At 27.4% G+C, this 12,591-nt stretch overlaps 1 protein-coding gene across 4 annotated transcripts in view; it reads left to right on the plus strand.

Moving 5' to 3' along the window:
- LOC129749259 (atypical protein kinase C) overlaps nucleotides 1-12,591 on the plus strand; it is a 438,832-nt gene that overhangs the window by 62,653 nt on the left and 363,588 nt on the right. For all 4 annotated transcript variants that reach the window (XM_055744189.1, XM_055744187.1, XM_055744191.1 and 1 more), the window contains exon 3: nucleotides 5,314-5,869. In XM_055744189.1, coding sequence (XP_055600164.1) covers nucleotides 5,314-5,869 — 556 coding nt within the window. The remainder of the gene's footprint in view (nucleotides 1-5,313; nucleotides 5,870-12,591) is intronic.

Here is a 12,591-nt window from a genome sequence, read left to right on the forward strand (position 1 = left end):
GAAACTAATCCTCATGAAAATTTATTTAAGAACATACGCACTTTCGTAGAAAAGCTTAGTTCTTATTATGCCTCGGGTGCTCGTTATGCCCTCATCTCCCCTAAATCTGACAATACTGAACGAAACTGTGTAAAAATTTTGAAAAAATAACCAGAATGTGTCAAAAACAAACGTTATAACTATGAAATGAGACAACAAAACTTAACGCGACGAAACAGAAAGGAATGAGAAAAATAATAATTGGTGACAAAAGGGATCAGCGTGTGAAAATTTTACTAAAAATCTGGTTGCTTACTTTAGATTGATTGATTTAGGTGGATTACCAAGATAAATAAGACAAAAAAAATAAAAATAAAAAAAATTCTTGAATGAGACAAAAATATGATGCCAGAATTGAGACAAACGAAATATATAGAAAAAAAATCGGATGTATAATTTAAATAGAAAAACAAAAAATATTAATATGAATACCAGAAAAAATAATCGAATAAAAAGAGAATCTTTAAATATAAAAATAAAACACATATTACGTTAGAAATAATTAAAAAAATCATAAAACTCTATATAAAATAACTTTTAAAATGACAAAAAAAATCGAAGGCGAAATGCAATGGAAACAAAAATTATAAATAAAAATGGTTAAATAAAACCAAACTCAATTTCACGTTTTTTCACTTTAAATTGAGGAACATTTAATAAAAAAATCTAAATTGTACAGGGAAAAATAAACCAAAAATTAAAGAAATATTGGTAATGGATGAAGAATTGAAAAAAATTTAAAAAAATGTTAAAAAAACAAATTTAAAAAAAAAGTATCCAAAAAGTATGAAAATACTTATGTGAAAGTATAGACAACAGTAAAAAAATATAGAAAACAGAAAGAAAAAGTGTATTATACGGGAAAAAAGATAGTACAGAGGAGAAAAATAAAAAAAATGGACGAAATACAAAAGGATAAAAATAAAACAAAGGGACAAAATAAAAAAAGAAAAGAATAAAAAGAAGGAACAAACTCAAAACTCAAGAAAAAAATTAATAAATGTAAAAAGAACAAGAGAATAAAAATAAACTGGAATCAATAAAGAACAGATAAGAAAATAAAAAGAAGGAAAGAGGAAAAGATATAAATTTAAAAAAAAGAAAAAAAAATTCGAATAGAAAAGAAACCAGAAAAGCGAAAAATATTAGAAAAAAATTGAAAAACGGAAGAAAAAAATTGAAAAAGAGAAAAAAAATTAAGCAGAGGAAAATATTAAACTGAGAAAAAATTAAAAAAATACAGAAGAGAAAAAAAAATAAGAAAATACAAAAGAGAAAAAAAATAGAACTAAAATTAAAAAAGAGAAAAAATATAAAAAAAGTACTAATATAAAAAGAAAAATGTTAATTCAAAAAAAAAATTAAATAAGAAAAAAATTGAAGAAAAAAAATAGAAAAAAATAATAGAAAAAAAATTAGAAAGAGCTAAAAATCTTAAAACCGTGGAAAAACAGAAAAAAGTGGAATAAAGATAAAAAGGGAATGAACTGAAACAATAAAAATTATGGGGTAACACATTAAAAATAAAATAAACAGTAAAACAAAACAAAGAAAAAAAATAATGATTTGAAGAAAAAAAATTAAATAAATCAGGAGAAAAATGAAAAAAAAACAAGAGAAAATAAAAAAAAAGAGAAAAATAAAAAAAAACAGGAGAAAAATTAAAAAAAAAACAGGAGAAAAATAAAAAAAAAACAGGAGAAAAATAAAAAAAAACAGGAGAAAAATAATAAAAAAAAAAAAAACAGGAGAAAAATAAAAAAAAACAGGAGAAAAATAAAAAAAAACAGGAGAAAAATAAAAAAAAACAGGAGAAAAATAAAAAAAAACAGGAGAAAAATAAAAAAAAACAGGAGAAAAATAAAAAAAAACAGGAGAAAAATAAAAAAAAACAGGAGAAAAATAAAAAAAAAACAGGAGAAAAATAAAAAAAAACAGGAGAAAAATAAAAAAAACAGGAGAAAAATAAAAAAACAGGAGAAAAATAAAAAAAAAACAGGAGAAAAATAAAAAAAAACAGGAGAAAAATAAAAAAAACAGGAGAAAAATAAAAAAAAACAGTAGAAAAATATTAAAAAAAAACAGGAGAAAAATAAAAAACAGGAGAAAAATAAAAAACAGGAGAAAAATAAAAAACAGGAAAAAAATAAAAAAAAAAAAACAGAAGAAAAATTAAAAAAAAGGAGAAAAATAAATTGGAGTAAAAAAAAACTGGAGAAAACAAACAGGAAAAATATTAATAATCTGATTTTTTTTTTAAAACAGGAAAAAATTAAAGAAAAATTATAAAAACAGGAAAAAAAATGAAAAAAAAATAAAAACTTTGCAATAAAAATATAAAAAAAAGTAATGAGGAAACGATACAAAAAATAGAAAAAAACTCTGCAATAAAACTAAAAAAAAGGAAAAAATAAAAATTAACAGTAAAAAATAAAAAGAAAAGGATAAAAAATAAAAACAATAAAAAATTTCTTTAAAAATATGGAAAAGAAAAACAGGAAAAGATTTAAAAAAAACAGGAAAAAACAAGAAAGGAATATAAAATAAACATAAAAAATATTTGAAAAATAAGTAAAATAAAAAACCAGGAGAATAAATAAAGGGAGAAAACATAAACAGGAGAAAACTAGGAATAGAAAAAATACCAAGGAGTGAAATAAAAAAAATCTAATGCAAAATAAAATTGAAACTAAATTTTAAAATGAGAAACATTTAAATAATAAAAAAATGGGAAAAAATGAATAAACTCATTCAAACGCTTTTTTTTTGTGCGAATAAAATAAAAGAAAACTCGAAATGGATAAAGTAGTGTATGGAATAAATATAGAGATGAAAATAAAAAATATATAAAATATGAGGATAACAAAACGAAAAAAATTAATTGTGAAAATGAAAATATGTTAAGTTAATGGAAAGAGTATGTTTTTTCCATTTAAAAAAGTGAAAAAAATATGAAAGGAAACCGAATGAGCGGAAGAAAAATTATTCTATTGAATGAGAAACAACCAAAAAGAGAGAGAAATCAAAAATATAAACAATGAAATAATTAAAAGAAGACAACGTAAAACAAGAAAAATTAATTCATCTTGAAAGAAAAAAAAAATATAAGAAGAGGAAAAAATACTAAATGGAGGAGAACATAAAAGGAGAAAAAAAATCGAAAAAAGTGAACAAAATTAAATTAAAATAAAAAAGTGGAAAGAATATAAAAAAATGGAAAATAAGAAAAGTGAAAAAAGTGGAAACTCTACAAAATAGTGGAAATAACCAAAAAGGTAGAAAAAATTAGAAAAAAAATTAAAAAATGTGGAAAAAAATTAGAGAAAAAAGATAAGAATTAAAATTGAAAGAAAAATTAAATAGAACAAAAGTGAAAATAGAAGTTAAATGATTATAAAAAAATGAAAATAGAAGAAAAATTAATATAAAAAAAATTCAAATACATATAAGAAAAATGAAAATGAAAATAAATTGAAAATAGGAGAAATATAGAAAAAGGAAAAAAGTTAAAATAGAAAAAAATTTAAAAAAGAAAAAAAATAAATTAGAAATAAAAATTTAAATATAAATGAAAATTAAAATGAAATAAAAAAGAATAATAAAGAAGCATAATAAAATAGAAATAAAATAGAAACAAAATAAATTATAAAAAAATGAAATAAAAAAAAAATTAAAAAGAATTCAAAAACAAATAAAAAAGAAAAAAATGGTTAAAATTAAAAATATTTAAAAAAGAAAAAATAAATAAAATAGAAAAAAAAATTAAAATAGAAAAAAAATTAAAATAGAAAAAAAATTAAAAAAGAAAAAAAAAACTAAAATAGAAAAAAAAATTAAAAATGGAAAAAATAGAAAAAATAGAAAAAAAAAAATTAAAAAAAAAAATAAAAAATTGAAAAAAAAATAAAAAAAAAAAAATAAAAAAAATAAAAAAAATAAAAAAAATAAAAAAAATAAAAAAATAAAAAATAGAAAATAGAAATAAAATAAAAAATAAAAATTAGAAAAAAAATAAAAAATAGAAAGAATAGAAATTAAAATAGAAAAAAAGTTAACATAGAAAAACAAAATTGAAAAAAATTAAGATCGAAAAAAATAAAAAAGAATAAAATTGAAATTAGAAAACAATTAAAATAGAAATAGATAAGATAGATCCTACAAATAAAAATAGTAATAAAATTAAATTAGAAAAAAATAAAAATGGGAAAAACAAAATAGTAAAAATAAAATCGAAAAAATATTTTTTTAAAATAGAACAAAAAAAGTAGTTAAAATAAATAGGAAAAAAAATATATAAATAAAAAAAAAATAGAAAAAATAGCAAAATAGAAAAATAGAAAAATAGAAAAATAGAAAAATAGAGAAAAAGGTCAAAATATAAAAATAGAAAAACATGTCAAGAATAGAAAAATAGAAAAACATGTCAAAAATAGAAAAATAGAAAAACATGTCAAAATAGAAAAATAGAAAAAATTGAAAAATAGTAATAATAAAAAAATCGAAAAAATATAAAAATTGCAAAAAATATTAAAACAGAAAAAAATAAAAAAATATAATAAAATAAAAAAATTGAAATAATGTAAAAATAGAAAAAAAATATAATAACAGCAAAAAAAATATAAAAATAGGGAAAAAGTAGCAAAAATAGAATCAGTGGAAAATGTATGTAAACAAAAAGTCTAAATAATAATAAAATGAGGAAAGCGATGTTAAAAATAAGCAGAAAATACAGAGGAATAAAATTGCATTGATTCATTAAAAAATGTTTTAGAAAAAGCGTATATCAAACTAAGTTGATTGAAATATTAATTATTGAATTTCTAAAAAATTAAAACTATGAACTTAAACTGCCACTTTTCTCAAAGCAACAATACGCCGAAATTTGAAGTTTTCTTTTTTGTTAAATTTTGTATAAAACTCTTAAATTGTTTCTAGTTGTCTAGTTACGAATACTATCTCTTGACATTTTCTCCAATTTCGTTATTGTTGGAAATAAAATTAGGATATTTTGATAATCTGAACATTTTTGACAGTTTCAGCAAAAATTATTAAAGGGTTGTCTTAAATCTCTCACGTTTTTTTTTTTCAATTAGTTTAAATTCCTATTTTGAAAATTTTCACAATTGAATAAAGGCATGCACACCCTGCATTGTTCACTCGACTCGCGTCATCCCGTTTAAAATTCCCTAATCCTTAACGTTAAAACATTCTTCGCGCATCGCTGCTGTTGTTGCTGCTTCCTAACTCGGATTATCGGATTCTTTTAATAACAAGGTGAGCCAACTGTCGGACATCATCTGCCGGGCGACGCAGCCCTCGATCCAGTCGGCCGGAAATACCCTTACGCGTGGAACGTCGCTGCGAGACAACGGAGACTACGCGGTGCCACATCCGCATCCGCACACGCACCACTACATGACCACCTCGGACACGCCGCGGACGTTGAGTCGGGTCGGATCGTGTCCGGGTTCGACTGGCGGAGGGTCCGGATCGACGCACGGGTCCGGTTCCGGGTCCAGTCCCGGGGGTGGTGGTGGAAGCGTCGGCATCGGTGTCGGGGGCATGGTGGTGGGTATCGGAATGGCTGGGGTTCCCGGCGTGAGCGGGCCCGGCAGCATCTGTAGCCGGATGGATGGGAGGGACAGCCTTGGGGGTAGTATGGGAGGCGGAATTTGTGGGGCCAGTATCCTGGGAAGTCAACCGGGAGGACTGGAGTATGTGGAGTGTTCCCATTACGACCGGATGCCACTGCCCATTCCGGTTCAGATACCGGTGGTTCCGCCGCCGCAGCTTCACTCGGAAGACGAAATTGAACCGGCTTATGCGACAGGTAAGTTTTGTGGGTGGTTTTATTTGAAAAAAAGGGTTAACTAATCTTGAAACTCTTCTGTAATTTTATTAGGGCACAACTGTAATTTTACTTTAAGTAAACTGTAATTTTATTAGAGCTCGATTGTAAATTTACCTGTCAAATTTCGAAGACCGACTAAATACGTTAACAAACTTTGACACAAAACTGACAAAAATGACAAAAATTACAAAAATGACAAAAATGACAAAAATGTCTTGACTGGACTACCGATTTCTCCTCACCAATTGGGCTCAGAACTCATTTGACAGTTTTTTAAAACTATTGTAGCAATTGTGCGATATGAGACCAAAAATCCACAGAAGCTTCCGGAAACCATGACGAATAATTTTATCCGTATTTTACAATTGTATAAAAAAGGATCTTAAATTCAATAATAAATAACTTGAATACAGGCAATTGTTTTCGTTCCAATTCTATCTGAAGCTAGCTCCGGAATTTATTTAGTAAGCTCAAACCAGATCAAAATTGCTCGCTTCGAAATAAATGAATGAACAGATGGATGGACGAAAGGATAGAATTTTCCCTACCCTCCCAGCTACACTGTTGCCAAGACTTTATTTCTGTAGCAATGACTAGCTTCACACACATTCATGAATTATAAATTCCCCAGATGAAATGTGAGCAAACTTTAATTTATTCGAAACTCGAGCCCTGTTTGCTGGTAGCTTTCCCATTCCGGATCTAGACTATGTAAAATTTGAACGAAAAATTGACAGTGGCAAGAAAAAAAAGTAAATAGAAACCTACAGTGACGATGCCAAAAAAAATTTTCCATCTTCCCTGTTCCAATTCGCACAAAAATTCAACATTGAAGCCAATTTTGGCCCTAATGGATACCAGCTCTCCTCTCGAGAATGAAGCCAACAAATTGCATACGTGAAAAATTTCGGATGAAGCCTTCCACCCACACGCTACTTTTTCGTCAAAAACCACATCCGAATGGCTGACAGGATGGGATTGGGATTTTCCCTCCTTTTTGTCAGTTCGTGATACGAATGGATTGTTTTTATCTGGTTTAACTTTTTTTTAAACTTTTCCTTTTTGTTTCCAAAAAATAACAAGGACTTATCTTGTTTGAATTTGTAATCTTATTTTTGTTTGGTTCGACTTTTTTATTAGAATTTCCAAATTTCAACTTGAAATTCCGAATGTCATTCATCAATGGAACATTTTTGATGAGGTATTTCTGACTCCCCACAGGGAATCAAACGAAAATTTTCGCTTTGAAAGTTGATTAAATTCTTCTTCCGATTGCAAGGTTACTAAATTCCTATCAGCTTCGAGCAATCAATTGAAATGAATGCTTCGGAGCTCCGGTTAAATGTTGTTATGCTTCTTTTAGGAAAGCATTTCACTTTGGGGAAGAGATAAATGCAGGACCAGGCACAAGATTCGATATGGGGAGGGAATGTGTCTGTTTCGAGTGTAAAATAAATTGAAATGCGAATGGAAAAAGGTTCCGATTTGTATTTCGGTTTTCTTTTAACACCATCGTCATCATCATCATCATCATCGAATAAAATGAGTGTGAGTTTCGGGAGCAAGGGCACAAGTGTACGTTTGATCTTTTCCTGAAAGCTTACATTCAATTCTCGATTGGAGTGTAATGAATTTTGCCAAATAGATCGGAAAGAGTTTTCTCCAAACATGTTGGAAGAAATTTCATCCAAGGCAATAGATTGAAGTCTCTAAGCATTTGACCTTTTCGATGATAAGAGGCAAAAAAGGCAAAAAAAAACAAATTCAAGAATTTCAAAAATTGTAAATTTTATAAAAATTCAAATTGACAAAAATAACAAAATTGATAAAAATGAGACAAAATAGCTTATTTGACAAAAAAAAAACCAAACGAAACAAAACGACAAAAATGAAAAAAAATGATAAAAATGATAAAAATGACAAAAATGACAAAAATGACAAAAATGACAAAAATGACAAAAATGACAAAAATGACAAAAATGACAAAAATGACAAAAATGACAAAAATGACAAAAATGACAAAAATGACAAAAATGACAAAAATGACAAAAATGACAAAAATGACAAAAATGACAAAAATGACAAAAATGACAAAAATGACAAAAATGACAAAAATGACAAAAATGACAAAAATGACAAAAATGACAAAAATGACAAAAATGACAAAAATGACAAAAATGACAAAAATGACAAAAATGACAAAAATGACAAAAATGACAAAAATGACAAAAATGACAAAAATGACAAAAATGACAAAAATGACAAAAATGACAAAAATGACAAAAATGACAAAAATGACAAAAATGACAAAAATGACAAAAATGACAAAAATGACAAAAATGACAAAAATGACAAAAATGACAAAAATGACAAAAATGACAAAAAAGACAAAAATGACAAAAATGACAAAAATGACAAAAATGACAAAAATGACAAAAATGACAAAAATGACAAAAATGACAAAAATGACAAAAATGACAAAAATGACAAAAATGACAAAAATGACAAAAATGACAAGAATGACAAAAATGACAAAAATGACAAAAATGACAAATTGACAAAAATAACAAAAAATGACAAAAATGACAAATATGGCAAAATTGACAAAAATGACAAAAATGACAAAAATGATAAAAATGACCAAAATGACAAAAATGACAAAAATGACAAAAATGACAAAAATGACAAAAATGACAAAAATGACAAAAATGACAAAAATGACAAAAATGACAAAAATGACAAAAATGACAAAAATGACAAAAATGACAAAAATGACAAAAATGACAAAAATGACAAAAATGACAAAAATGACAAAAATGACAAAATTGACAAAAATGACAAAAATGACAAAAATGACAAAAATGACAAAAATGACAAAAATGACAAAATTGACAAAAACTACAAGAAATAACAAACACTAAAAAAACGACAAAAATGACAAAAATATCAGAAAAGACAAAATGACAAAATGGACAAAAATGACAGAAATGACAAAAATGACAAAAATGACAAAAATGACAAAAATGACAAATATGACAAAAATGACAAAAATGACAAAAATGACAAAATAACAAAATAACAAAAATGACAAAAATGACAAAAATGACAAAAATGACAAAAATGACAAAAATGACAAAAATGACAAAAATGACAAAAATGACAAAAATGATAAAAATGACAAAAATGACAAAAATGACAAAAATGACAAAAATGACAAAAATGACAAAAATGATAAAAATGACAAAAATGACAAAAATGACAAAAATGACAAAAATGACAAAAATGACAAAAATGACAAAAATGACAAAAATGATAAAAATGACAAAAATGACAAAAATGACAAAAATGACAAAAATGACAAAAATGACAAAAATGACAAAAATGACAAAAATGACAAAAATGACAAAAATGACAAAAATGACAAAAATGACAAAAATGACAAAAATGACAAAAATGACAAAAATGACAAAAATGACAAAAATGACAAAAATGACAAAAATGACAAAAATGACAAAAATGACAAAAATGACAAAAATGACAAAAATGACAAAAATGACAAAAATGACAAAAATGACAAAAATGACAAAAATGACAAAAATGACAAAAATGACAAAAATGACAAAAATGACAAAAATGACAAAAATGACAAAAATGACAAAAATGACAAAAATGACAAAAATGACAAAAATGACAAAATTGACAAAAATGACAAAAATGACAAAAATGACAAAAATGACAAAAATGACAAAAATGACAAAAATGACAAAAATGACAAAAATGACAAAAATGACAAAAATGACAAAAATGACAAAAATGACAAAAATGACAAAAATGACAAAAATGACAAAAATGATAGAAATGAAAAAAATGACAGAAATGACAAAATTGGCAATGATGAGTAAAATATCAAAAACAATGAAAATGCCTAAAATGACTAAAATGCCAAAAATGACAGAAATGACAAATCGGGAAATAACTTAGACTTTCAAAATAAAAAAGGTGTGGCCACTCTGCTTTGATTAGTGCTTTGTCATCAATTTTGGATTTGTACAATAATTTTCTATTTATATTTTTTTTAACATTTTTTAGATTTTTTTTCATCAATAACAAAGTTGTTTAATACGCCCAAATAACACAATCAAAACAGGCTCCCCTTGTTTTCGATACAGGATGTTTTGGTGGAAAACAACATCGGGATTGTGCTGCTGAGAGGCCCTCCTTCTCACTCTTTCTCTCTTTCTCTGTGGGCTCGGCGCGGAAGTATATCAAGAAAATAATGAACCGTTTTTCACCTTTCGCACCGGAAAAACCATAAATTTCTTCCGAGGCCATCCAACCAGCCAAAGATGTTTGGTAACAGTGGGTAGTGAGAAGAATGAAAAAAAAAAAAAAAACAAAGATGCCACACAGGAAAGAGAGAAAAAAAAACGGTTTGGAGCCTGTTCCTGACTAGATGTTTCCTTCCGACACACAGAGATGATATGAATTGGAAGCGGCGTATTTTTCTTCTGTGAAATCCTTTTTTCTCTCGGCTTTCTGTTCTGATTTTGAATGACCCCCTTTGGAGAGCAAAAATTTCTAAAAAAAATCATGGAAATTATCTGAATTGGAGATCGGAATTGGAAATAGTCAGAAAAGCCGAAGGAAAAATCCAACCAAACAAAGTTGATTCATGGCTGCAGCAGCAACAAAAAAAGTCAAGTCAAGCCAAGAAAATATCTGTTTCGAGGGGCTGTTTTTCATTTATATGGTTTATTTTTCGTTTTTTTTTGGTTTTTTTTTTCAATTCTGTTTCGGTTAGTGTTTTTGCTCAATTTCAGATTGTAAAATTTTGGGAAACACCCAAATCTGATCAGTAAGGCAAAAGTGGAACTTCCGGAAGGAAGACCCACTATCTTAAGCCAGGAAACCCCAAAAAGGGTTTGTTTTTCTTAGCTTTCAAGGGTGGCTTGATTTACAGAAGCGATTTTTTTTTATATTTTTTTTTAATTTTGCTAGACTTTTTTTTTGCAAATTTAGGTTCTTGAAATAAATTATGAAAAACTGAATTATCAGTATTTATTTGAAACAATGTGTACACCAGATTAATCAACATATGTTTTCGTTTTAGGTTTTTACTAAGAATTTTGTTGATTTGTACTAATTTCGTTGTTTTTTTTCTTTTTCAGGTATGTGAATTCATCAAGACTACAATGTTTGGCAAGTACTTAAAAAAATTCCATTCAATTATTATTAAATGAACTATCTTCCTCTTCAATTTGTGAAGAAGTCTTCAAGCTTAAAAAAAACACACATTTTACATTCTCCTTAAAATTTCTGATGAGAGAGATGAGGTCACAATCTTAGGTACTGATGTCAAAGATGGTCTGTTCATTCTCACTTAGGATCCCAGAAAATTTTTCCCCTCAAAAAGCTCAGCCATATCCTAAAACCCTCCCAGTTGTATGCGCCCATTCATAGGTCGCATTGTAGTGTTTGATGAAGCCAAACAAATCTTAAAAAAGAAGCAAGAAAAATAGAAAATCAGCTAACACCCTGCCTCGAACAAACATTCGACCCATTAGCACCCAACGCAAAATAAAGGAAATTCTGTTAGTGCTGTGTTGTGTTAGTTAGTAGGTATGTGTTTTTGTTTCAGTCCTTCCTCGTTGAGCAAATTTTCAAATGTGTGTGTGTCACAGACAAAAAAAAACGACGGCCTTCGCTGCTGCTGCTGCTGCTGAGTCAATGAAAATGGGTGATGATGATGGTGAACATCAAAATGGGGATTAGCTTTCTCAAAAACACACATACCCTTCTCGGACATCCTACGGACTCATTCACTCACAACAGTCTAGTGAATGGGACGGGACATCATGCTTCTGCACAATTACCCAGAAGCAGCGGGAAAAACCCCTACCGAATGGTAATCCTTTTGTAGTTTTTTTGCACAATGGAACTGTGGGAGAAGTTCTTAAATAAAACTTTTATGGTAATTCTTTTGTATAGCCTATTTGAATAAAAAACATTTTAATTTGATTTTTCTTAGTTTTTTCTTCCTAATGAAAATGGTCCGTTTTTATTTAAAATAGTTTTTAAACTATTTTTTTCTATTGAGTTTGCGCCAGCAAACCGAGAATTTTTGGCGAACTTCAAAGCTTAAATACTAGCCGAAATACACTGCCGGGCGAAAGATTGGGATCATCCCCTCAAAAACATTGAAATTTATCTGAAAATAATCAAAGCTTATGTTCTAATGAAAGCAGTCTTCCAAAATATTTCAACTAAATATCCATAAAGCAAGTTCAACTCATAAGCTTCAAATCACCTTATCAGATAAACGATACCTTGTTTGATAATAGGGATACGCGTGAAATAAAAATGTATGTTTTAGAAGACTGATCCCAAAATTTTGGCCGTTACACCATGCTGCGGGGTGATCCAAAACTTTCAGACGTTAACTTACTATTTTATTTTTTTTAAGTACATTATAAACTCTACATATACTTTGTCAAAAACATACAAAAAAGGTTTTGCTCACGATCTTTGGAATGAGATATAAAAAATTACAATATGTCATAAGGTGGCTGATATATGGTCGATCAAATTTTTCATGTTTTTGACGGGATAATCCCAAACTTTTGGCCGACAGTCTTAGTGCTATAATGGCATGAGATGTGAGGGATGAGACGTGAGAGGTGAGAAATGGTACGTGAGAAGTT

This window comes from Uranotaenia lowii, chromosome 2 (genome assembly GCF_029784155.1).
Source record: "Uranotaenia lowii strain MFRU-FL chromosome 2, ASM2978415v1, whole genome shotgun sequence".
Taxonomy (NCBI): Eukaryota; Metazoa; Arthropoda; class Insecta; order Diptera; family Culicidae; genus Uranotaenia; species Uranotaenia lowii.